Raw genomic sequence first — 27,887 nt, forward strand, 5'->3', positions numbered from 1 at the left:
TTCTTCTCACCAAATCTTTTATTAAATGTAAGCATAATTTTGTTTGTAAACAGTTTTTTTAAGATCTTTTAAATTTTTAGTCTACACCCAGTGTGGGGCTTGAACTCACAATCTCAAGATCAACAATTGCATGCTCCACCAACTGACCCAGCCAGGCGCCCTATAAGCATAATTTTTTAACTGACCTATTTTTCTGTGTCTAGAACAAAGAAAACAGTCACACTAGTCTCCCATAATTTTATGAAAGATTGTAAGTTATTATTATTTACATTTTTGGACTAGCCCACTCACAATTTCTAAATAGCCCATGTCCTACAAGTCAGACTATCATTCAAGGCCAGCATGGATCTGAGGGGGCACAGATGGAGTTCAAGTGGTTAAAAGACTTAAGATGTACTATCAAGAAACATATGGCTTTCTTATTTCGGACATTCAAAGTAGTCATGCACAATTGGGCTTAAGTTCCATTTTTGTGGCAATGTTCTTTACTATCTGCTAATGAGATGATCCCTTATTTTAAAAACAACTATTCCTAGGATGACAAGAACTGGAATAAAGGCATACAAAGTCAGAAAATTGGTTGTGAATCTGGATGTTGCACCCGGGCAGGTTCTCTCAATGAACTGAATTCCTTGAGTGAAGGCACACATTGGATTAGTTGTCACAGAACCATTTGAGCTGCCTGCCAGGAAAAGATGGACAGTGTCAGATACGGTGTGTCCCAGGTACTTTCATCAAGTATTTACCAACTGCCTGCTAAGTACCTGTCATTATGAAAGATACAGGACATTTTAGAGAGCCCAGAACTCATTATTAGGTGAAGCAGTAGTGTTCTGGGTCCTAGCTTCATTTTGAGATGGAAATGGATTTGTTTCCATTTGGGGGTATAAATTCCTTACAACAGTACTGAAAAAATCATGATCACTATGATCACCTAGAACTGAATATCCTAAAGTTACTGCTATTACCACCTAAAACTACTTAAAACAACCATTAAATTCTGCCCTGTTCTTTAGTTGCCTTCACAGATTGGCCTGGGATTTCCATGGCCAGAAGGACCTGGTTATGCTCCTACTGCTTCTCATGGGCTTGCAGAACAGACTTTTGCCAAAAATGGCTTACTCAGCTATATACTACATACATTTTAGGGAACAAGAAGACACTGCAACCTGCTTCAACCTGTTCTCTTCGGAACGGATTCCAGGGGCGCCTAGGTGGCTCAGTCGGTTAAGCAACTGACTCCTGGTTTTAGTTCAGGTCATGACCCCATAGACATGGGATGGAGCCCTGTGGGGGGCTCTACACCCAGTGTGCAGTCTGCTCCAGATTCTCACTCTCCCTTTGCCCCTCTCCATTCATGTGCATGTGCTCTCTCTCCTTCCCTCAAATAAATAAATCTTAAAAACAGATTCTACCCAGAGTATACTAAAGTTTATGCTGGTGTACATTAGGTCTATCAATTTTTTAAAGATTTTATTTTTTTAAGTACTCTCTATCCCCAGTGTGAGGTTCAAACTTGAAACCACAAGATCAAGAGTCTAATGCTCTTCTGAGTGAGCCAGCCAAGTGCCCCAGGCCTACTGTTTTCTAAAAACATCAGAGTGGCTTGAGCTGTTGGCCTTTGATGGGTAACTAACTTGACTTTTATTTTAAAAATCAGAGAAACTGTTAGACTTTTATTTCAAAATAAGGTTTTAAATCTATTATAAAACATAGCTTTTATTTAAAAAATACATTTCCCTCAGGGAATTGCTTCCTCAGAGTAACATGTAAAAAAAAAAAAAAATTCTAAAACAGAGTACTTACCACAAGTGAAATTCTGTCCATAGAACTCATTAACTATAAGAATCTCAGAGCAGTATTTTTGGAATGTAAAATAACTGAAGATTTTAAAAGGAATGGACATTTCTTCTGTGTTTCTGAAGAAAAAAGAGAGCAGGCTAAAATTCAGTAGTCTCTGGTAATAGTCCTACCAAGTGAAAAGAAAAGCAGCCTTCATTCTATGTTTCCCATTATGAATATAGTTTTTATCTCTCATTATAAAAATTGTGCTGTGAAAAACATCAAACAATACTGAGAAGTACAAAAATATACCACTGCCCAGAAATAACTATGGTTAAAATTTTGGTGATACATGTAACGTGTGTGTATGTATGTGTTTATAAAATTTTACATAAGGGGAATCACACTCTTCATGCTCTTTTTTAACCTACTTTTTTTTCAACCAAACACACGTGTCAGACAGCCTTCCAAGTCAGTAAGCATAGCACTCCATCATTTTTAATTATAGTTCAGTGGTCCATTATAGTAGAAACCTTAATTTAACAATCCCCTGATGATGGATTGGTGTCTAATTTTTTTGATAAGCACCGATGATATAAACATGAAAGAAAATACACACCTAACACATCACTTTAGAGGAGGATATTTGTGATTAAATAGAGATTTGAAGGAGCTAGTTTGTGAAGAGAGAATTAACGATGATATAAGGGGAGAGGATGGAGAGAACAGCAGATGTTCATTGTGATGTTCAAAATGAACTCTGTTCCCTCTTCAGTCTCTTTTAGGAGAAACTTCATGCTGACCTTGTGGCTTCCTCTGTCCAGTATATAATTTCTATCAATCAACAAATATGGATTAAATCTTTTTATTTGTGAGGCACTAGTTCTAAGTGCTTGAGGAATTCAAAGAAGTACCCTACCCCTAGAGAACTCACAATGTAATTGGGGACAGAAAATATATATCCTTAAGACTGAAAAAAAAACACAGTGGTAAACAATTTGTGCCAAGTATAATAATCCAGCACCACATGTCCATGACATTCTTGTACTTAGTATTTATGGTTTTTACCTATTCCCACGTGGCCTCCAAACCCCATGACTTTCAGTTATGGGCAATGTTCTAAGGAACAAAATTGAATCAGCCAATTGAGAGGCTAATTGGAAAGGACAGGCAGGAACCTGGGGAGGAAGGAAGGAAGAGAGGAAAGACATTCTAGGAAGGAAGGATGGTATGAGCACAGGCAAGTCAAGGACTGCATATGGGGCCAAATGAGCCAGAAGGGCTGAAACAGAGGATCTGAAGCAGTGGGAGATGAGTTTGGAATGACAGGAACCTGCTGTTCCAGAGCCTTGTGGTGGGCTGACATTGAAAGACCATAAAATCGGTGTTTTAAGAAACGTTGCACCAGCAACTAGAGGGATGGAATAAGGGCAGATTAGGAAAAGCAGAAAGGCAAAAAGGGAACTGTTTCAGCAGTAGTTCAAGTATAAGATGACAAAGGCCTGCAACAGGATGATGGCCATAACAGGCTGGCTGCCTAGCTGGCCAGAAGGTTCCTCTCTTAAGATAGGAACTATGTGACTTCATCTTGCAGTGCACCACACAGGGTGGAATACATGTAAAGGCTCCACATGTATTTGTGGTTTGGAAGCAAAGAAGAAACCCAACAGAAGTTGGTGATTGATCCAATGTGTAGGCAGTCCCAGGAGAGAAAGCAGTCATTCATTCACTCAATTCAGGTATTTATTGCAAACCTATTTGGTTCAAGGGCTTGGGCCAGCCACTGAGAAGAACTATAATGAATGAGGCACCGCTACTGTCCTCCAGAGGCTGCCATCCTTTGAAAGGAAAGCTGCAACAGAAGTGGCATATAGTGGGATTTCAGAGAGAGCTAATCTAGCCAAGGAACAGCATGCAGGCTTCTTTACGGGTGGCAAACGGACACAAACAGGTCTGTGAAAGACACAGGAGGATAATAAGGCTATATCATAGAAATCTGGAGCATTTTAGAGAGGAAGGAACCATGTATCTAAATTTATTGATGTGGGGCAGCCCAGGTGGCTTAGTGGTTTAGTTCCTGCCTTCGTCCCAGGGCATGACCCTGGAGACCTCGGTCCGAGTTCCACGTCGAGCTCCCTGCATGGAGCCTGCTTCTCCCTCCGCCTGTGCCTCTGCCTCTCTCTCTGTCTCCTCTCTCTGTATTCTCATGAATAAATAATAAAATCTTAAAAAAAAAAAAAACATGTTCTTTATAAAAAAATAAAAATAAATTTATTGATGTGGGACTGTCCACATTATATCGTTAAATGCATACTTCTTCATAATAGTGCAATCTCATTTTCATTAAATATAAAAGTCTAGCAAGATACAGAACAAAATTTAACTGAAGGTTGATACTTAAGGTAACTTTTACTTTCTTCCTTATACAGTTCTGTATTGTGTACCTTTTTCTCCAAAGAACTTGCATTTATTTTGTAAGCACAAAGCAGCTATTTCTGTTTGTGTTTAAAGGAAAAGGCAGCCAAAAATGCAAATATTGCAGGCAGGCAGTCAGGAAAGGTGATGACCTGAGGGAAGAATATGAACTTTATGACTAAGAGGTTGATGTGGCCCTTGAAGAGCAGAGTTTCTTTTTTAAAGATTTTATTTATTCATGAGAAACACACAGAGAGGCAGAGACATAGGCAGAGGGAGAAGCAGGCTCCCTGTGAGGAGCCTGATGTGGAACTCAGTCCCAGGACCCCGGGATCACAACCTGAGCCAAAGGCAGATGCTCAACCACTGAGCCACTCAGGTGCCCCGAGAGCAGAGTTTCAGTTCAGTGATGGAAGTAGAATCCAGATGAAGCCTTGGGATGTTGAGGTTTTGCAAAAAACCCAAGAGCCTTTGATAATGCTGGCCACTGCCTCTCTTTTCAAAACAACGAATCTCCTTTTTCTACAAACCAAATACACAAAATAGTGCCAGAGTGACTGGAGCAGGTAATAATTCAAATATTCAAGAAGAGATCCTGCCCAGCGTTGGGTCTGTACCTTGCTGGCTTGATTGGCTACCCTTGGGGTGACTTGATTTGTGCATTTTTTATAGATGTTAACAATCACTTAATACAATTTAATGATGGCATTGTAATTTTGACTGATCAAAACCAGCTCACTTTGTAATTTTTGCCTTTATATAATTCAGTACAGCTTATGAAGTGCTTTCCTGTTGATTATTATCTCATTTGTTTCTCATGTTCCCTTGAGGCTGGTAGGGCTGAGATCATTAGCTCCATTTTATAAATGAAGAAACAAATTTAGATAGAAAAGTGACTTGCCAATGGTCATGTGGCAGATAAATGGTAGAGGAAGTATCTGACTCCTGGGTCAGACCTCTCTCCGCGTGTGGCCTGGGAATCTTCACAGTAGTTTGACTAGAAGTCAAGTCTGAAACATGGATTGCTCTGAGAGTTAAATAATTAAATATATAAATATATAAATGTAATTACATATAGTAGATGCTCTGAGCTTTTTTGTTTTTAAGTCAAAGAAATAGCCACCTTCACATTTCCTCAGGGACCCTTAGCATACTTAATAGACACTCACATCACCTGCCTGGGACCACCAGCACTCTTCTAAAATTCTCCACCCTTTCTGCTATTGCTTTTTTTAAATGTATGTATGTGGACATATATATTGTCTTATAAAATTATGCTTTATTATAGAAATTCATAAAAATAAGGGAAATATAAGAAAAAGTTAAACTACATTATTACCCAGAAATAATTGCTGGTAACATTTAGTATGTGTTCTTCTAGTCCTGATATTTTCTTGATCAGTCTTTTGTCATGCAAGCTCTTAATCTGACTGTTCTTACTTCCTAAAAGAAACCAGTAATTGAGAACCAGAACAGAGAGAGACTCCACAGTGCCAGAGCAGAAGTGAATTAAATACATGCTATTTAGCTTGTAATGATAGGCTGTGAGTTTTTCTGGAGGATGGGTTGGTTTTCCTCCTCTTGTTAACTACCTGTGAATCATATGGATAACATGCCTAAATTGTCATTTCTTGATTCTCAGTGTGAAGACATTTTACTGAACACGTGGTAAACAGTTCAAGGTCTAAACAGTAATGATAAGTACTAAATACTCCAGATCATAAGGCAATACCTTTAGCCAGTATCACACAGCTCTTCTCTGCAATTTCTTATAACAATTGTTATCAAGTGATTCATTAACAACAGATCGTCAACGAAAATCCCAAACTGTCATATCTTACCTTACTAATCCAGATCCCACAAGTATCCCAGCAATGCAGAGCAGAGCCACTATGCTGTTGACCACATTTGGGTTTTGGACCATACCAAGTAGCACAAGAGTTAGAAATTCACCGATTAAGTGGGGGGCCAAGAGAGCAGCAGAGAAATACCCAAATCTGGCAACCTCAGGATACAAGCCCAGAGTCCTAGAAATACATAAAGTCTTTAGTTTCCTCTCCAGGGATTATTTAAGAAAAATACCACATGTGCCTTCTATGAATAAGTCCATGGTGGTTAATGGGTGGGAAGAGTTTGCAGGGTGAGCAAAACTCCTTGAAAGGCCTTTTGGAACAGAGATACGCTTTGAGACCATTTTTTACTACAAACTGTTTCTGTTGGCTCCGACTTAGTGTGCCACCTTTTCCCTTTTACAGCTCCTTCAGTTCTCAGAGGAAAATATTAATACTTAAACAATGCTCACAATCGCTGCAGTAAGTGGAGGTGTTGAACTCTCCAAGCTTCTCCATAAATAACCATGTTCTGCTTAGCTAGCCGTGCTCCTACCCTAACTAGCCTAGCCTACTCTCCCAGTGCTGAAGGCTCACTGGACCTGCCGCTCTGCCCCTCCATCCCTGTTACCGTGGGATGGTTGCCAATGTGAAAACCCTTCGCTGCCTCCATCGTCTGGTGAATTAGCCCTTCAGGTCTGCTCCATTCTTGTTTCTTGTTCTACCAGCTCCTTCCACAGACTTGATCCCCATTTTCTTGTGAACAGACTTCCCTACATCCATGCCCCTTCACTCTTATATTCCTTCCACTAAATACACTTCCCTGGTGATAGCATGTCCCCAACAACCATTAGACATGGCTGCTCTTTCTTGCATTTGTACAGTAAGGAAAAGGAGCTGGCATGTCTTAGATGCATGTCTCCCTACCACTCAAGGCCACAAATCATGAATTTGCTTGTACTATTAATTCTCCTTCCCTGTACAACCCTTTGTGGCTTTTAGGGCATTCTCTCACCTTTGATGATTTTACAGCATCTGGACAAGGGTCAGTCTTTGCACTCTTGCCCACTATCATTTATCCTCAAGGTCTTTAACCTTCCTGATGAACCATCAACATCAGTGCCTCCTAATCAGGCAACCTGACCACTTCCCATGGCTCCATCTACCTAATCTTCATCATTCACCATGTCTCGGACTTAAATGTTACTCAGAACTGTTCTAGTTTCCCAAGATTTCAGATTCTGAAAGTACTCTCTGATCAGGGCATCCCTCCTCTCTCCTACCTCAGGTCCTTACCCCCTTCTGTCTTTGCCTACCAGTCCCCACACACAGAGACCCGGGTTCTTCACTTAAGTTCTCTCCCTGAAGGTGTGCTGAACAAGGCATTCCTCAGCACTAATCAAATCTGCTCTGCCTCACCTGAACCCCTAGACCCCTATTTTTTTTCCATTTACTGGGTTCCAATGACATGTCCCTCATGGCTAATCTATACCTCTACTTTAAATTATCCCGTCCACTCAATTACTAATTTCTTGCTATCTTTATCTTCTCTACTTTTCATCTTCCATGTCTTGTGCTCATTCTCTCTCTTTTCCCCCTATTGTTGCCAAGTTGATCCTATCCATTTGTTCCCTGATTTCATGTTACTCCCCTCGAAACTTGATCTGTGAATTTTCCTATTTTGCTATAGTTTCATCTACTCTTCAATCTAACGGTTTTTCCTGATGGTGTTATTTACCATATCCTAAAAACACCCACTCCCTGAGCCTGATAACTATGTGAGCAATTGCCTTCTTTTCATCCTACCCTATACCATCAAGCTTCTCAAGCAACATCTGCTTCTTCTACCTCCTTCTTTACTTGTTCTCTTATGAATCTGACTTGTAGCCCCACCACACTACTGAAGATCCTTTTTGGAAGACTGCTAATGACCTCTTAATCTGATCCCTTACCTCCATGAAGCTCTGCAATATGAATGGATATACCACACCTCTAGTCTGCTGCCAAAGCAAGCCAGCCTCACCCTCCAGAGTCCAAGAAAGATGGGTCACTCCCTGGTTCAAAACCCTGTCCTATGTTCCATTATCAAATCCATTTCAGCCCCTTAGCTTGACATCCAACACCTTCCCCCCCAGAGGGGCCAGTCATACCTTTCACTACTCCTTCCAATCCTTTTCTCTCACAGCACAACTGAACCTTTCTCTGGAAAGGTCTTATGTGTTTTTGCTCCTGAACTTATGCCCTTGCTCTTTCTTTTCCTGGACTGCCCTTGCTCTCTTTTCTGTCCATCCGAATAATGCTCATCTCTCAAGCTGTCCTCTCAACCAAATGGGCTCTTGTTCTCCTTTGTAATTAACTTGGATAATGGATGTGAAATGAAAAAGATACTTACTCCATCTGTACCTCAGTTTGCTCATCTACAAACAATAATTATAGCACCACCTTTATAGAATGATTGCAAGCCAATTATCTGAATTAATACATTTAAAGCCCTTTAGTGCCTGACATAGCCAGTGCTCCGTATGTGTTAGTTATTATTATTATATTCCTCAGCATAGTGTTTGTGCATCCTTATAATACTAATCTTACACTCTCTTGAATTAAAATCATCTGGAGATTTATGCCTACAATCCATCATCTAAAACGCTCTAGAGCCAGATGTGTTTTGGAATGTGGCAATTTACAGATTTTGCAAAGGCTGTACACTGCATAGACCATACTTGTCACAGTGGGATCGGGGACTCCGCTTATAATCAAGCATGTTGTGTTGATGTGGGGAAAGTATAAAGAACATCATGTCAGTTCAGATGAGATTTTGCCACTTATTTCAGGTCATTTGTGCTGCTAAAAGTTACAAAAACACTGTAGCTTTCAGAGATGTTTACATTTCAGAATTGCAAGCTTGAGTGCAGAAGGCAACACCTTCTGTTCACTCCTCTTTGAGTCTTCTGTTGCACCTTGTACTATGCCCGGTACTTAGTAGGCATTCAACAAATATTTCTGTCATTTAATCAAAGTATTTGCTACATTGCTAACAGCTTTGCTGCCACTGGAAATGATTCTTTTTATGCCTTTTTATCAAAAATAGTCATGACCTGTGTGCTTACACGAGCCTAGTTTAAAACTGCCCTATTTTCTCAAATCTTAAAGTACTTTCTTTCTCATGGGCACTTTTCCAAATATTATATGGTCTTCAAAAATCAGTGCTTCACAAATTTTAAGTGCATATGAACCACCTGGGGGGTCCTTTTAAAGGCAGAACCCAATTCAGTAGCTGGACTGGAGATCCTGCATGTTAAACAAGTTCCAAAGTAAGGCTGACACTGGTCCATGGGCCACACTGAGTAGCAAGATTCTAAATTAGCAACGTCTTCAATTTTCAGCCAAACTTGATTTACTCAAAAATGATCAGATTTTAAAAATCTTCTGGATCATTCAGCCTAAACTAGACAAACCTGTGATTTACATCATGGATTAGAGATTCAATGTTCCTGAGTGTCTGAGAATATCGAGGCTTCATCAGGGCAGGCAGGGAGGCCCTGTGGTCCCTGCCATCACCCTCGGTGGGGAGCCCATCCTGCTGCTAACTCGGAGCAAGTGGCTCTGCCTCTGTCACTCTCCAGAATGAGACCAACTTCTAAACACCCACCCCAAGACCTTCCCACTCTTCATCAGGGAGCTCAAACCCACTAGGCCCTGGTTTGTCTTTTGCTTACATATCACTTAATTCATAATAATTATATTCATGTAATGTATCATGGGTCTATATACGGGCTATGTTAGGAACACCTGCTTCTGAATTCTGGCCTGAAGAAAGCATCCCAAGAACTGCCTGAAGTTCTCCAAATAACAAGCTGGGCACCTTTAAACTACCAGAGTCACAGAATACCAGGTAATACCCCCATCTTTTCCTAAGGGAAAACCATGTGGAACAGGGAAGATACTTCTCCTTCTGATGACAATTATGCAAATAAGTACACATTCTTAGATTTATATCTTTTAAAAGCTCTAACAAAAACCAGAAAGAAGCCATCAATCCAAACCTAAGAGCAACAGGGATGTGCCCCTTCCCAAAGCCGCTCTTCCACTGCTCAAGCCCCCTCACGCCCGCCCAACTGTGAGGTTGTAGGTGGAACCTCAGCAGAGTTGCCCTTCCAGCTAGGAGGAGCCTGGGAGCCATGTTCTTTTTTTCTTTCTTTCTTTCTTTTTTTTTTTTTTAAAGATTTTATTTATTTATTCATGAGAGACACAGAGAGAGAGAGGCAGAGACACAGGCAGAGGGAGAAGCAGGCTTCATGCACGGAGCCTGACGTGGGACTCGATCCCAGATCTCCAGGATTAGGCGCTGGGCTGAAGGTGGCGCTAAACCTCTGAGCCACCCGGGCTGCCCCTGGGAGCCATGTTCGATTGCTATTGCTATTGAACAGCTGCTGGTTGCCTCTGCTCCTGGATCCCAATTACTTCAGGGCAACCTTCTCTTTGCAGGCCCTGCAGAGGATGTGGGACACAGCAGTGCCTAGCACCATGCAGTCTTGCTGGTCAGCTCTCAGGTCCCAGGTGGCCCCAGCTGGCTTTTTTTATTTGTCTTAAAGGACAGGATATTGTACTAGGCACTGATGGGCAAATAAAGATCTCCAGGGCCAAGAAGAAGGCGTTCACCCTGGAGCTCCCCCTCCTTCAGTCCCAGTGGCCACCTGGAGCTCCCCAGGAGGCCAGACCCAGGACTGAACACCTCTGAACACCCCCTTACCAGTAGCACACACTGCTGAATATTATGGTGGCAAGGACACTGAAGGGGAGGGCATGGAGCACATAGGCCAGCAGCATCTGCCACTTCTGGTACAATCCGTCTTGGCTCTCCTGGTCGCTGACAGCTCGCAGCACAGGAACTGGGCACAGAAAACAGGCTTCAGGATAGCTGGTCACTGCCACAGAGCTAAGGGGAGGCCTAGCCCAGAATGAACTTGAGTTCTGTCAGGGTTGGATGATGGGGACGAGCTGGGGCTCCCTAGTCATGTAAAGAGGAGACCTGCTGTCCACAGAACTGTAAACACTTCCCCCTACAGAGATCTACTGTACTTGAATTACAATATGGTTGTAAAACTGTCATAATTTATTTCCTTCTCTAAAGTCACGGGAGAGTTGTCACAAATTCAAGAACATGTGCAAAAGGGTCACGAATGATGTGAGGTACTTTGTCCTCTTTTTGTGCAGGGTCTTGGTACAGAACACCAGACAACTAGGTGGTGTTTCTGGATCCTCACTCAATTTGAAAAATGGGTGCTAGCTGTCCTAAAATAGGCTTCAAAAAGAATATAACAGTACAAAATTGGCAGGTATCTTGGACCTCAGGCTGCACACCCTAATTGCCAAGATAGGGATAATGGAAATGATCTTTTAAAAATCTCTTCCCAAACCCTGCCCCATCAGCAGCCCTAACTTCATGTTTTCCTGAACCCTTAAAAACCCTCAGAGAGATCTACTTGATCAACTAATTCACACAAAGATGTTAGTAACTCAGTAGTTAACTCTTTGCCAGGGAGAGAATCTAGAGAGGGCCAAGTTTAGTTCAGCAAAATACCCCTTATAATGGTGGAGTCTTACAAGATAAGATGCCAGCTGGAGAAGGGAGATGATCAGGAAGAGAGGAAGTGCCCTCCCCACCCCTGGGGTGAACTGGGCACAGGCACTCACACAGATTCACAGCGTTGAGCATGCCTGTGTATGGGGTGGCACCCACAAACTGGTATAGGAGACCCACACGGTCCTGGACAGCACCCTTCAGCACATCGTTCTGGACCCGCAGAAGGTAGAAAATGACGAACAAACCCATGATCAGATTCTGAACAAGACGCATAATCACTGCCAGCTTATTTCTCATTAAGTTTCTTGTCACTCTCCTGAAAGCCAAACAACCCCATTTTAATCCCTTTTCTTTCATTGGTGGATATCTGACCACTTAAAACAGGGTGAGGCTCTTACCTCAAGAGAACACCCAGTTTAGAGAGAGCTCCAGGAGAATCTTTGGTTTTGAAAGGAACCATTGGTAATGTTTTCAGGTGTTTTGTTCTTTCAATGTTCTCCAAGGTTTGGCGATAAATTGCTGATTCTTTGTAGGCAGATTCAATCATCTGGACTCTCTTGTAGGTTTCTAATTCCCGTTCTTTGCTTTGGGTATCCACTGATGTCAGGTCCACTAATTTTTTTCCCCCAAAAGAAATGACCCATGTGTTTTTAAATACATATATATGTACAATGGCTAATAATATAGGTTTCATCATTGATTCAGGAGTACTAGCTAATACCTCATCCCATCAGAAAAACACCTGTTGTTCATGCCTACCTATAAAATCAGAGTATCTTAAAACTACCAGCAAGACCCTGAGGATTCAACTGGGGCTGTCTGGGAGACTTTAGAAGCTCAGCTGATTCTTCTCTGACAAAATGGACATGCAGCAATTTAAGAAAGATCCCCCACCTCATTCTGATAGGTCATCTATGGCAAAGTTAACTGACCTGACCAAATTAATTCCTTAAAGACTGAAATCACCAAAACAAAAGGAAGAATAAAATCCACTAGTGCTCTTGATACCTATGCAGAAATCTGAGATGATAAAATTGAGTGAATATTCATGATGGGAAGTGTGGAAAAAAAACTTACTATAGAAGTCAAAAGGGTTTGAATGTTCGGGACAAGGGTAACTGCAGCCATTGAAGAAATCAAGCATTTCTGCTGGTGTCCCACAGAAAACTAGCTCTCCGTAGCTCAGAATGGCAATTTTATCAAAGAGCTGATGGGAAAATCAATGGCATTAGTATGTATCAGTTCACCGTATCCTTCTGGAGAATAAATTTCCAAGCAGTCAGTCCCTGTTGATCGTGGCCATGCATCAGTATTCTTACGTGCCACTGGGGACATACAGAGTATGTCCCTATTTTTTTCAGCCTGCGTTGCCACTGTGCATCATCCGCACCTGGCCTGGACCCAGCATCACACGCGGAAAGGACAAGAACTCCTGGACCTGGGCAGTGGACCTGGGTTTGAGGCTCAGCCATGTTCCCAGAGTGACCTTGGACAAGGTGTTTATTTTATCTTAGATCCTTGACTCCATTTTGCATAATTTCTGAGTCTCTTTTCTGTAAAGTGGCAATACTGATACCCACCTCATAAGATTGTTATGTGGACTAAATGAACTAGTGCATAGAAAGTACTTGGTACATGGTAGACCCCCTTCCCATATCAGGTCCCAAATGGACCCAAATGCTCTGGTTGACAAGTACTAATCTCTACTTCACGATCGTCAGCTCAACACACACCCCCTCTTGATGAAGTAAGTAGAAACAAAAGCCCCCCTCACCTGGAAGAGCTCGGAGCGTGGCTGGTGGATGGTGACAATCACAATACGGTCTTTGTGAGCCAGCTCTGCCAGGAGGACAACAATCTGATTTGCTGTCATGCAGTCCAGGCCCGTGGTAGGCTCATCAAACAGCATGACTTCTGCAGGCAAGGAAGGGTCAGGCTTCTGAGTCACTGACAAGACTGGGCTCTGCTCTAAACTCAGAATTTTGAATAGTTCCTTACTGAGCTGTCTTATCCCATCCCATCTTACCCTATCTAAACAGTGCCCTGTGAGAAGTACCTGTATGTAAACTGGCTTTCAGCTTGAGCCCAGGCAGAGGAACCTGACCTCAGAGGACCCACCTCCCAGCTCCAGAGCACATCTTGGCCTTAATCCTTGAGGGGACAGAGCAGCAACAAGATCAGGCCTCTCACGTGGTACTATGGACTGTCTGGGCTCTGTCCCAAGGGCCATGACAAAGAATAAGGGCTGGCGAGCAGGCACCAAGTTGTTTTCAAAAGGCTGAGAGGAGGCTGGTTAAAAAGACATAACCTTGGGATCCCTGGGTGGCGCAGCGGTTTGGCGCCTGCCTTTGGCCCAGGGCGCGATCCTGGAGACCCGGGATCGAATCCCACGTCAGGCTCCCGGTGCATGAAGCCTGCTTCTCCCTCTGCCTGTGTCTCTGCCTCTCTCTCTCTCTCTCTGTGACTATCATAAATAAATAAAAATTAAAAAAAAAAAAAAGACATAACCTTGGGGATCCCTGGGTGGCTCAGCGGTTTAGCGCCTGCCTTCAGCCCAGGGCATGGTCCTGGGGTCTTGGGATCGAGTCCCACGTCAGGATCCCTGCATGGAGCCTGCTTCTCCCTCTGCCTGTGTCTCTGCCTCTCTCTCTCCCTGTGTCTCTCATGAATAAATAAATAAAATCTTTAAAAAAAAAAAAAAGAGGGACGCCTGGGTGGCTCAGCGGTTGAGCGTCTGCCTTCAGCCCAGGGCATGGTCCTGGGGTCTTGGGATCGAGTCTCACATTGGGCTCCCTGCAGAGAGCCTGCTTCTGCCTCTGCCTATGTCTCTGCCTCTCATGAATAAATAAATAAAAATATTTTTTTAAAAAAGACGTAACCTTCATGTGGAGCACTTTCCAACACTAAGAGTCTTTGCACTGCAAAAAACTCTGCACCATAAAACAAAGTCTTAGGTGGGACAGGCATTTAGATTCTTTAGAAGGTTTAACTGTGGCCATTTCTACCCAGGAAGTGAGAAGGGCTCTTTGTGAATATCCCTCTTCTTTGCCTTCTAGTGACCAACCACTAGTTGGAGAGCAAGCAGTCTTAGTGTGCCCCAGTGGAGTATCCAGGGGCAACATGTCCTCTTCCAGGTGATGGTTAAGAGCTGGGATTTTTCCAGTGGTAGGGAGAACGACCAAACCCAGCAGGAGCAGCAGGTAACTGGCTACCCCATCTTGATAGCTCCTCTCTCCAAAATATACACTTTTTTGCATATCAAAGTCCCGCTTTAATTCCTGCCATTTCTAGTCACACCCAAACTCATTGCCTTTCCATAGCACCCACAGTGGTGCTTCTCTAATAAGAATGGACCAGAGGCCTGTGTTCATGGAAGACCCTAACTGCATATTAAAACACAAATATAGTGTCTCCAAGTCCAAGAGCTGTTTTGTACTTGGATGGTAGAATAGCATCAGGAACTATGTAGCATTTCCAAAGAAACTGGGTCCCCAGTTTGAAAAACCTCAATGATGTCAGTTCCACACAAACCCCTTTCCAAACGGAGACTGTAAAAAAAAGGATGGAAAATGTCTGCAGACCCTGGAAGACAGCAGCAGCTAGTAATGGTTCTGGGTCCCACTTACTGGGATCCTGGAGGAGCTGGGCTGCAATGGAGACCCGGCGCCGCTCGCCACTGGAAATCCCCCCAAGGTTGTAGTTGCCAATCAGTCGATCTGCCACGTGGCTCAGACTCAGCTCTACCATGACTGTGTCCACCTGTAAGAGACACAGAGTCCAGGAAGGCTGGTCACTGCAGGGATGCTGCTCCAATTCATGGCATGCAGATGACATGGGAGAGGCAATTCCCCTAAGTCCTCAGGCCACCTTCAGGCTCACCACCCCCTAGGAACAACATGCCTATTACGATAAAACCCAATTTGGTCTTAATCAAAATACATGTGAAAAAAAAATCATAATACATGTGTCAGGTTAAAATAAGTAATACAACTATTTTTCAAAAGACTCTAGAGCAGCAAAAACTATGCTTGTTTCAGCCAAATTCACCAGAAAACAATGGAGAGGTCACTGGACTCCTATTTTCAGATGCTGCATTTAAGTTCAGCATAAAGAAAAATCCCCTAAAAGCATAGGTACAATGCAGCTTTTTAAAAATGTTTGGTTTTTGAAATTTTACTATAATAAATGCTTTAAACGTAAAAAAATATCCAATTTGGTTTAAACTAACTTGGCTACCCTTATGAAACCCAAATAAGTCCTGGAGTCCCATGAGGTTCAATTTCAGTGTGATTTTGCATCAAATATAATCCAGCTATCAAAAGAAATTAAAAATAATGCCAATCTTTATTTAACTCTTTTTAAAAATTTCCCAGGTGGCCAAGTTTATAACCTGCAGCCATACTTAATGTCCTGTATCCCATTCTCCTCACTCTATCTTAGACTCTGCCATTCCCTGAAACCATCACCTTACTCCTTCTCCTCAATTCCCCCACAACAATAACAACTAGAAAGGTTCTTTACTGGCTTTCTAATCAAGAAAGTTGGCCTTTGCTTCCCCCTCCTTTGTTTTCCTTCCTCAGCTTAGCCTATCTCCAGAGACCCTTTCAAAGATCTTTATTTCTGGCCCTGTCTTTCTGATTACCACTGTCTGCATAAGGCCCTAGGGAAAATAGCTAGAAACGGACCAAAAATATTCATATATATGTAATAATGAGTTTTGTTCTTATGTACCTCAAATGAGATTGTGTTACTTTTATAACGAAAAAGGAAACAAAACACTGCATTAAAAAATAACAAGGGGCACCTGGCTGGCTAAGTGGTTGAGTGTCTGCCTTTGGCTCAGGTCATGAGCCTAGGGTCCTGGGATCAAGTCCCACATCAGACTCCCCGCAGGGAGCCTGCTTCTCCCTCTGCCTAGGTCTCTGCCTCTCTATGTCTCTCATGAATAAATGAATAAAATCTTAAAAAAAAAAAAGTAAAAAAACAAAACAAAAAAAAACAAGTAAGCAGGAGTAAAAGAGGGGATAATTTGTGGAACAAAGTTCCAGTGGATCCAGGGAGTGGGATCAACAGCGTGGATGAATGTTTGGACCAAATGAAGGAACACATCTGAAATAGATCCTAAGGAGTAACAGGGTTTTTTTGTTTGTTTGTTTTTAAGGAGTAACAGGGTTTTAAAAATGCATAAATAAATCAGTATGATTTACTCTGGAAAAAAGAAGGTTCTCCTCTTGCCATCAGAGTAGGATTCTGGAATTGAGTCTTGCTTGACATGGCCAGGTTGAGGTGCTCACCAGCCAGGGCAGATTCCTGAACATCCCTTTCATCTGTTCTGCAACAGCAAGAAAGGAGTAAAACTTGCCCCTCCTGGCTTGGAAGCGATGGACAGAGGAGACATTTATTCAACCTGTTTCACATGCCCCATGTACTTTCCCAAAGCCTCTCCCATGTTTAGGAAATACTATTGGGAATGGAATTCACAATGTCTTAGAAGGAATCCTTGGGATCATTGGGATGCACTGGGATCATCAACCACTATGCTATATGTTTTCAGATAAACTGACTCATTCCTCGCATCAACTCCAGAAGAGATACATTATTATTCTATTTATTATAGAGGAAAAAACAGATCTTCAGAGAGGTATATAACTTGTTCAAGGTCACACCATGAACAGGTGGCAGAGCTGGGACTAAAAGAACTGTCTGGGTTCTCTCAAGTGGTCCTTGAAGCACAGGGATTAGCCAACAGTCCAGCAGACACAGCTTTCTCATGTCAAGCACAACTTTATGTTCAGGTTCCTCAGAGGAGAGATCTGCTGTGTTCTGTTCTCTATTATCACCACCACTTCCTTCTCACTAAATTGTCACGATTTTACACCCTGTGGACTGGATTTGCTCAGAAAGTACTTTCAAGCAGAACTTTTGCAGGATATTTAGGGACTGTCAGTGCCAGAGGAATGTTTAGCAGGGGAAAAAAATCTGCAATCAATTGATTTCAAGGCATCTATGAATTTTTTGAATTTTTATGCAAATGTGCATTTTCTGGGGAAGAGCTCAGTGACTTTCTTAGATTCATTCTCTCAGAGGGAAATGTGATATAAATGGATCACCAACTCAGAAGAATCTGTTTATGACTGCATTTCTCCCACCCAAATACCAATTGGATCTTCTCCTGCCCTTTTTAGATACATAAATACTGAAGCAAGCAGAGAGAGAAAGTCTGCAGATGGACTTCTCTGTCATTCACTGTCAGGGCTACTGAATTATGTGAACATGGCTGTGCCTCAGTGTGGGCTAACTTGACTTCCATCTTCTCTCATCACAGTGGGGCTCAGGAGATCCCAGAAGTTCAGGGAGACAAGATGGAGCTAGAGGACCTGAGTTCACCTCCCAACTCTGCCTTTCCCAACTGTCTGATCTTAATCTTGTGTGTCAGAAGATAAAGTCTCCTTCATAGGGTTGATGCCAGGATGCAATGAAATACTGTGTGACAGAGTCTGACTAATGTCAGCCAGCTATGAGGTCAGAGTCCAGGCACACCTTCTTCCATTGCACTTCACTTTATCGCACTTCATAGGTATTGCATTTTCTACACATGGATGGTTTGTGGCAACCTTGTATCAAGAAAGTCTACTCAAACCATTTTCCAACAGCATTTGCTTACTTTGTATGTCAATAAAGTATTTTAAAACTAAGTAAGTATATTGGTTTTTTTAGACATAATGCTACTGTACACCTAACACACTAGAGTATTAGTGTTAACATAACTTTTATATGCACTGGGAAACCAAAAAATTCATTTGACTAATTATTTTGATATTTGCTTTATTGCGGTGGTCTGGAACTAAACCTACAGTATCTCCAAGGTATGCCTGTGTACCTTGCAATGCCTTCTGAACCCTCTAAGCTAACCTCCGGGCAGGAAACAGAGCTAGGTATCACTGTGAAGCTGAAGGTCCTTCCTGAGGACCAGGCTCCTTGCTAAGACTCCTCTGGAGTAAAAAAGCTATCCTCCAGCACTGTCTAGGACTCTCAAACAGAAGAATGCCCTTTATTCATCTGGGCATTATATCAATCAAGTCTCCTGGTATTTGGGACACAGCTTAGACCTAATATCACTCTCTAAGCCCTGTCTGAAAGTCCAATGCCAAGGACAAATTGACTAAGTCCCTGGTGACAGACCCAACAATGCCTGATAAAATGGTACAACCTCAGCTGATATGGAAGATTTCCTTGGAGCCTCAATGGCATTAGAGAAGACCAGCCCTGGAGCCTGAACTGCAGATCCCTCTGGGTTTACCTATGAATACTTCCAAACTGGATATATTTAAAGGAACAGATTGAAACCTGGAAAGAGTAGACAAGTCAATTGTTTCTTCCTTCATTAACTTAATCTAGTTTGGATGAGGCACATTCAGAATGCCTCAAAGAAAGTTGAGAAAAATCTCAACAGGGCTACAGGGCAAAGTATGGTGAGGAAAATAACCATTTTTATTCAAAAATAGAGCTCCTAAAACAGTACCATCCAACAGAAATATAAGCCCCACATAGAATCCAAACATTTTAGTAGCCACATTTTAGAAAAAAACAAGTGGAATTAACTTTATATATTTAACCCAATACAGCCAAAATACTACTATTTTAACCTATCAACAATATTTTAAAATTGTTGAAATAATGTGAAACAACTTCACATTGTTTTTCAGACTAAAGTTTCTAAAATTCTGTATTTCCCATTCATAGCACATCTCAATTAGGCCTGGCCACCCATCAAGTGCTTAAATCACAAGTGCTCAATTAGGCCTGGCCACCCATCAAGTGCTTAAAGCCACAAGTGACCAATCACTGCCATACTGGACAGTACAGGTCTAGACTAAAGTGGTGAAGAGTGAAGGGGAGGAACGGGCAAGTGGAGGGAAGAGGAGGTGCGAAGCCACCACGGAGTGATCCCCGAGGGAACAGGGCTGCAGGAGGCCAGGTACTACCCACCTTCTTCCGGTAGAAGCCCGCAGAGCGGTGGCGTACAGCCAGCAGCGCTGCATAGTGCAGCGTCTCATGCACAGTCAGGTTGCTCAGCAGCGTGTCGCTCTGTGGGAGAGGAAGGCGTCAGCGTGGCCAAGGCCAAGACTGGGCCGCAGTGGCTGGGGTGGGGGCCCTGGACACACCCACCTGCTGGACATAGGAAAAGCAGTCCTGGAACTGCTCCCTGCGTAGCAGCCGGCCATTCACAAACACCTCTCCGAGGAAGGTCCCCTTGCGCCGCAGCCTCCCGGACATGGCGTCCAGCAGTGTGGTTTTCCCTGAGCCTGGGAGACAAGAAAACAAGGCCCAAGAGGACTCCCCCCACGAAGCACTGCTGGGCTATCCCCAGACCCTCAGTGTACCCTTGGTCTAGCACTGACTTGCTCTATCTGTAGCCCCCTGTGTCAAACTCTCATTGTACCACTGAGTCTTTCCGGCTTGTCTCCTGAGTCAGAGAGGGACAAGCCATTTCCTTTATCCCAGTCAGGGCTGGAGGAGCTTGTCTGCCTGTTTATTAGGGGTTTTTTGTTTTTGTTTTTTGTTTTTTTAATTTATTCCTGAGAAACACAGAGAGAGGCAGAGACATAGCTCCCCACGGGGAGCCTGATGTGGGACTTGATCCCAGGACTCTGGGATCATGCCCTGAGCCGAAGGCAGACACTCAACTGCTGAGCCACCCAGGCATCCTTGTTTATTAGCTTTTAAAGCTGTTTTGAGTTGAAGAAGAAAATTAAGGATCAGAATAAAAAGAAAACCTAGGCTTTTGGAAACATTTGGATCTAGGACATCGGAATCCTTTTGAAACTCCCCACCCAGGATCATCTGGTGGTTCCGGAAAGTAGAGGACATTACCTAGAGCCTTGATAACCAAGTGTGGTCTGAAGACCAGCAACGTCACCTGAGCACTTGTTAGAAATGCAGAATCTCAGGCCCCAGCCCCTTGAATCACATTCTGCTACCAAGATCCCTAGGTAATTCCCACGCATATCAGAGGCTGAGAAGCACTAGCTTAGCAAGTCCTTTAGTAAAATCAAGTTGGCCTCAGCCTGCACTGAGAGCCTTGGGCATGACCCAGCTGCTTGTTGCTAAGAGCTTTCCCCTGGTTTGGTTTTTCTTGGGTTATAAGTTAGGTGATACTATTAGGATAAGACACCAGCTATACCCTTCTGTTCATAGTGGACACAAACCTACATGAGCCCAGAGAGTCAATAGAGACAAGGAACTGGCATTGCCAGGTGCTAAGAAGTTAGATTAACAGAGAAATAGCCAGGAGGTTCTGAACTGTCTGAATAGATAGCAAGAGAATTCTACCAAGGATATGACAACTTCTGCAAAACCAAAGAGATTTTTTTTGTTGTTCAAATATTGTAAGGAAACTGCTTGTTGGGGCATCGGGTAGCCCAGCTGGTTAAGTGTCTGCCTTTGGCTCAGTCATGACCCCAGGGTCCTGGGACAGAGCCCCTCATTGGGCTCCCCACTCAGTGGGAAGTCTGCTTCTCCCTCTCCCTGCCATTCCCCCTTCTTGTGCATGAGATCTCAGCCAAACAGATAAATAAAATCCTAAAGAAGGAAGGAATGAATGAACAAATGAACAAATGAACGAATGAACAAACAAACTGCTTTCTTTGTACACTGTGAGGGGTACAAAGATGAGTATGCCAAGTTCCTATAACAGTGGTCTTATCTAATCCATGGCTGACCCAGTTCAGTTAGCTCCCCAGTGTCTTCAGTAGAGGTCAGGGTGGAAGAGAGGAGAGGGATTGTGAAGAAACAAAATGTGACATCATCATTCGAGTTGTCTTTCAAAACATGCTCTGAAATTTCCTTGCATGATCCTAGGCCTTGTATGTGTTTCTTCTAACTAGAAGCTTCCTTGCCTTCCCGTTTCTGGGATCCAATCTCCACTCTGACAAAAGCTCCAAATAGCCTGGTGCCTGGATCCTAGTCCCAACACATCAAAACTGACTTCCCTGAAGTTATCATGGTTGTTTCCTTATTGCCGTATCTGGTGGGCATCTTCCTGGATGCTGACTTCTCAGCAGCATTTATACTATTCTTTGCCTTTCTATGTAAATCTCTCTCCCTTGGCTTTGATGTTACCTCATCCTCTTGGTTTTATCCTACTGGTCTGGCTGCTCCTTCCCAGCTCCCTGTGGACGACACTTAGGGCCTTTGCTCTTGGGCCTTTGCTCTTCTCATGTAACACATTCTCACAGCTCAACAGCAAGCACCAACTTGCTAGCCAGTATGCAAGGGAGCCACCTTAGAAGCAGATTCTCCAGCCCTGCTCAAGCCCTCAGATGACTGCAGCCCAGCAGACTTCTGACTACAAACTCATAAGGTACCCTAGACAGAACCACCCAACAAAGTCACTTGCAAATTTCTGACTCATAGAAACCCTGGGAGATAATGATTTTCATTATTTTAAGCCACTTAGTTCTGGGATACATTTTACATAGAAATGAATGGCTGGGGCACCTGGGTGGCTCAGCCCATCAAATGTCCAACTCTTGATTTCAGTTCATTATTGCTTAATGAGTGTAGAGTTTCAGTTTTACAACCGTGAGATCAAGCTCTACATCGGGCTTGCACTCAGTGCAGTCTGCTTGTCCCTCTCCCTCTGCTCACCACCCTTATGCACACACTCTCTAAAATAAATAAAATCTTAAAAAAAGAAAAAGAAATGGATGGCTAATATAGTCTCTTTTTGTAAGATATCTCAACTATTAACTTATTAAGGACTAGCAGGATGAAAAAGTTTATTCGAAAAAAGAATACAAGAGGAAAAAAGTATTAAAAAAACTGATACGTATAATCAGTGGAAAAACGGTCAGAGTATGCAAAATTAGACACAGAAATGGTTAATGGCCTAAAATATAACACCAAAGGTACAGGTAACAAAAGAAAAAATAGATAAATTGGGCTTCATGACAGTTTTAAATTTTTGTACAAAAGACACTATCCCCAGCGATGTCTGGAATGCTTAAGTGGAGGAACACGTGACTCTTGATCTCAAGGTCATGAGTTTGAGCCCCACACTGGGTGTAGAGATCACTTAAATAAACTTTATTTATTTATTTATTTAGTCCTTGAAAAAGATTTTTTTTAAATAAAGTAAAAAAAAAAGGACGCTATCCTCACTGCAAAAAAAGGCAACCCACAGAATGCGGAAATACTTGCCAATCACATATCTGATGACAGATTAATATCCAAAATATATAGAAAGTTTCTAAAATTCAACAACAAAAAATTAATCCAATTTAAGACTGGGTGAAGGACTTAAATAGACATTTCTCCAAAGAAGATATATGAATAGCCAAAAATCACGTGAAATTACTAAGCATAAATCACCATCACTAAACATTAGGGAACTGCGAATTAAAACTGATAATACCTTGCACCCTTTAGGATGGCAACTATGAAAAAATTGGAAAATAAGTGCTGGTGAGGATGTAGAGAAATTGAAATCTTTGTGCACTGTTGGTGGGAATACAAAATGTGAAATCTTTGTGCACTGTTGGTACGAATACAAAAATACTGTGAAAAACAGTATAGTGGTTCCTCAAAAACTTAAGAATACAGTTACCATATGACCCAGCAATTCCACTTCTTAGTATAGACCCTAAAGAACTGAAAACAAGGTTGTAAACAGACATTTGTCCACTTATCTTCATTTCATTATTCACAGTAGCTAAAATGTGGAAGCAACTCAGGTATCCATTAATGGGTGAATAGATAAGCCAACACAGTGTGTGTGTGTATGTGTATGTATATATATATACATATATACACACACATCTCAATAGAATATATCATTCAGTTTTAAAAGAGAAGGAAATTCTGACACATTCAACAATCTTGAGGACATTATGGTAAGTGAAATAAGCCACCCACAAAAAGACAAATACAAACACAGTATGATTCCACTTATGTCAGGTAGTTAGTCAAAATCATAGAGACAGAAAGTATAGTGGTGGGGCTGGGAGCAAGGGGAATGGGGAGTTATTGCTTAATGAGTGTAGAGTTTCAGTTTTACAAAATAAAGACCTACGGGCATGGATGGTAGAAGGGTTGCACAACAATGTGAATGTATTTATTACCACTGTACACTTAAAAACAGTTAAGATGGTAAGTTTTGAATATTTTATACCACAATAAAAAAAGAAAAAAGAAAACAAAAGGTATTAGTGTCCTACAGACAATAAAACTCTGACCTTTGGGATTATCTTCCCTAAAAGGACAGAAATTATAACTAAATAGTCTTCTGTGAGGGAGGAAGCAACCCAGAGTCTAGGTCCTAACTGATAGCAAATTTTGAGTCAAGTATAGTTACCCTCCCTTGTAGTGCTGGGTGACCCTAGGCAGGCTTGCATTACACCATTCTGTCATGAGACTTTAAACACATCAGTCTTCTTTTGCCTCACTGATAAAGATTCGATTAACAGTGCTGTGTTAGGTAAGACAGCAATGAAATCATCATTTTGGGGATGCCTGGGTGGCTCAGTGGTTGAGCATCTATCTGCCTTTGGCTTAGGGGGTGATCCCGGACTCCCGGGATCAGGTCCCACATCAGGCTTCCTGCATGGAGCCTGCTTTGCCTTCTGCCTATATCTCTCCCTCTCTCTTTCTTCGTCTTTCATGAATAAATAAAATCTTTAAAAAAATCATTTTGTGAAACACTAGCAGTAATTCAAAGAATTGATTTGTTTCTCACTAATTCAACAAATATTTACTAAGCACCTACTGTAGCCAGCCCTGTTCTAGCTGTTGAGAATACAGTAGGGAAAAAAAACAAAGACAAAACTCCCACCACCCAGAGAACTTGGAGTCTACTGTGAACTCATGGTCAGTATAAAAAGATAGCTGTTGTCATAAAACCATGATGAGGTATCATCAAGAACCAGACCATGGGCTCCCAGATCAAGACCTCCCACCTCCCACCCCCTGTCCTGCTGAGATGTGCATGAAGCATGACACTGACTTGTGGGACACCCTTCTGAGAAAATGAGTTCATTCTTTGTTGCATGCAACATACCACCCTAATCCTATAGAAGGCAAGTAACAACAAATTATGGGAATAACTCAGCTTTTCTTCTCTTAAAGAATATTACAATTATCAATAGGAAAATTAGAATAACCCTGGACATTATGGTACTTTCATATAGTTAGAAATGTTTTGGGGTACCTGGGTGGCTCAGTCAGTTAAGTGGCTGACTTATGGTTTAGGCTCAGGTCATGATTTTAGGGTTGTGAGGTTGAGCCCCATGCTGGACTCTGCACTCAGCAGGGAGTCTGCTTGAGATTCTCCCTCTCCTTCTACCCCTCTCCCTACCACCACCCCCTGCCTCTCTCAAATAAAAGTCTTTATTTTTTTTTTAATTTTTATTTATTTATGATAGTCACAGAGAGAGAGAGAGGCATAGACACAGGCGGAGGGAGAAGCAGGCTCCATGCACCGGGAGCCCGATGTGGGATTCGATCCCGTGTCTCCAGGATCGTACCCCGGGCCAAAGGCAGGCGCCAAACCACTGCGCCACCCAGGGTTCCCAAATAAACGTCTTTAAAAAAAAGAAATGGTTAAAAATTTGGAAATAGGAACAGACAGGAAATCTCAGCAAAGTATAATAATTTTAGTCAGTGAGTTGCTTCTCATTTAATCTTAATGCTATTGTCAATCAGCTATTCACCTGCTGTAGAAGGGGAATGGCTATGGATTTAACTCCCCAGGTCAAATGAGGCTGACCATGCTTGACCTTTATCACAGACTTGTGTTACCCATTTCTATTAAAGAGAATAATGCAAGTGTGTAGTGCTAGTAAATGTCAACAATGTCAGTGCACAAGAACTCAATCAGGAAGCTCCTGTAAGGCAAATTTGTCAGAATCTTTCACCCTTAAAGTGTGCAGGATAACCTAATGTAGTCAACCCTGTGGTGTTCACATAGATCCCCTTGCCCTTGTCAGAGTCAATGCACCCATCCTCCAGCCACTGAGGACTCACAGCTGATTCCCCATGGGGCATGACCCTCAAGACACAAGGGGCTACCGCTCAGGAGGCTACACCTTCCCAGAACAATGACTGGCTGATGCAGGTACACAAACTGTGAATTCAGCCACAAGTGTAGATATCCCAGGAAAGAAGCGGAGAAGGTGGGAAATGGGCACACAGATGGCCTCAGTGGAATCTGTAATTTTAATTCTTAAAAACAAAAATATCTAAAGCAAATGTGGCATAATGTTAAGATTTGATAAAGCCTTACAGTGTATATTAACTAAGTGGAATTTATTTTATGTATTTTTTTAAAGATTTTATTTATTTATGAGAGACACAGAGAGAGAGGCAGAGACATAGGTAGAGGGAGAAGCAGGCTCCATGCAGGGAGCCTGACCTGCGACTCCATCCTGGATCCCAGGATCAGGCCCTGAGCCAAAGGCAGACGCTCAACCACTGAGCCACCCAGATGCCCCCTAAGTGAAATTTAAGTTTTAAAAAAAATTTAAGGATTTGATAAAACCAGATATTAATACATAAACATTCTTGGAGTGCCTGGGTGGCTCAGTTGGTTAAGCATCTGCATTCGGCTCAGGTCATGATCTCAGGGTCCTGAGATTGAGTCCCACATCAGACTCCCTGTTCAGCAGACAGCCTGTTCCTCCTTCTGCCCCTCCCCCTGCTCATGCTCTCTCTCTCAAATAAATTCTTTTAAAAATATACATAAACATTCTTTATATTATTTGCTTATTTTTGCCTATATATTTGAAATAGATCATAATAAAAAAAATGAATATAAGACTAACTGGGCATGCATCTTTGTGCTTAATTCCTTTTCCTGCCTGTTGGCAGGATACAGATCAGGGAAACTGTGTTTACTGAGCACCCCTACCAGCCAGGCACTGTGCTAGGTACTTTCCATACACTGAAATAGGAATTACTGACATGTTAGGCAGGACTTTATTCTTTTCCAAGGATCTCTCTTAAGACTTTACATTAGTACCAGATTTCATTCTAGTATCAAACTTGTAGCCTTCTTCCAACTTAAACCTATTTCCTCAATGTTCAAACCAAGCTAAAGCCTTTTCTGAATGCTGAGAATGTAAAGTACTCCTTCCCAAGCTTACCTGAGCTCCCTAAGATGCACATGATCTGCCCACTCTCGACATACAAAGAGACATCTTTGAGGATCTGCCTGTCCCACTGCTGCCGGCAAGATGCGAAGTCCCACCAGGGCCCAACTCGGTGGCTTTAAAAGAAAGGGAGTATGGGGTTCAAGAAGGGGCCAGACCCTTGCCCCCCAGCACTAATTCCAGCTGTCTCTGGACAGGTTCCTAAATATGCCTGGAGCTCAGTATCCTTCTCTGTAGACACAGGCAGGTAGTGACCAAGAAAGGTCATCTATGCAAAACCCCTGCCCAAGAGCTGCTCTGAATGCCGGCTCTTTGGCCGTGTAGGAAATAAAATAAGCAAGAAGCTATTTATTCCTCCTGTTGACCCTGCGTTCCTTCACCAGGCTTCATTACACTTTGTGTTGTAGGCACTCCCCAACCCAAGCCCTCTCCATCTCCATGGCACAGGCTTCAGGGGGACAGCCCTCTCCATATCCATGGAATAGGCTTCGGGGGGGGGGGGGGGCAGGAACGACATAACACAACAGGAAGGGATTAAGGGGGCACAAAATTGGGGCACAAAGCAGATCACAGCTGCCTCACTGTCAGTTTCCAGGTCTTCATGGGCAAAAGGGGGGCCATTTACCATTGCAAATGGCTTTGTAGCCCAAAGCCTACACACATGGCCCTCATTAGTGAGGAAAGCCAGCAGAGGCTCACTCACCAAGAACCATGACCATAACTCAAACAAAGCCCAGCTTCAAGCTCCCAGTAGACAAAAGAGGCACGGCCTTACCTGACACTATAGGAGACATGGAGAATGCCCAGGCTGTGTCGAGGCTTTGAAACAGCCGCAGGAACATCCTCTGGGGAACTCTGGGGGCCTCTGCTTACTTGGATCCACGAGGACTCCACAGGGGCCAATGATGGGAATTCACTCATGGCCAAGAGACAGCAAAGACAGGTGAATTTTTGGGCGCCCTGATTCTCCCTTGAGGAGCCTCAGTAGAGCCAGCAGCACACTGCCCTGCCTACTCTTCACCGGGCCCTGCAGTCCCTCCCCAGACCTTACCAGCAGCGGGACTGGGGTTTGGCCACAGATGCCATTATCTGATGTACCTTTGCCCAGAGCATGTGTACTATCTCAGCAGT

The 27,887-nt window shown here is 42.8% G+C and overlaps 1 protein-coding gene across 1 annotated transcript; it reads right to left on the minus strand.

Annotated features, from left to right (window-relative positions):
* On the minus strand, nucleotides 1-27,881 carry ABCG5 (ATP binding cassette subfamily G member 5). Its single transcript, XM_025992773.2, has 13 exons — nucleotides 27,532-27,881; nucleotides 26,751-26,872; nucleotides 19,780-19,916; nucleotides 19,600-19,698; nucleotides 15,237-15,369; nucleotides 13,385-13,524; nucleotides 12,688-12,817; nucleotides 12,009-12,222; nucleotides 11,721-11,926; nucleotides 10,777-10,915; nucleotides 6,039-6,224; nucleotides 1,807-1,919; nucleotides 1-682 (listed from the first exon to the last, which is right to left on the minus strand). Exons 1-13 carry the CDS (start codon nucleotides 27,675-27,677, stop codon nucleotides 489-491), a joined length of 1,959 nt encoding a protein of 652 aa, XP_025848558.1. The 5' UTR covers nucleotides 27,678-27,881; the 3' UTR covers nucleotides 1-488.
* Nucleotides 27,882-27,887: the final 6 nt, after the last annotated feature.

This window comes from Vulpes vulpes, chromosome 16 (genome assembly GCF_048418805.1).
Source record: "Vulpes vulpes isolate BD-2025 chromosome 16, VulVul3, whole genome shotgun sequence".
NCBI lineage: Eukaryota > Metazoa > Chordata > Mammalia > Carnivora > Canidae > Vulpes > Vulpes vulpes.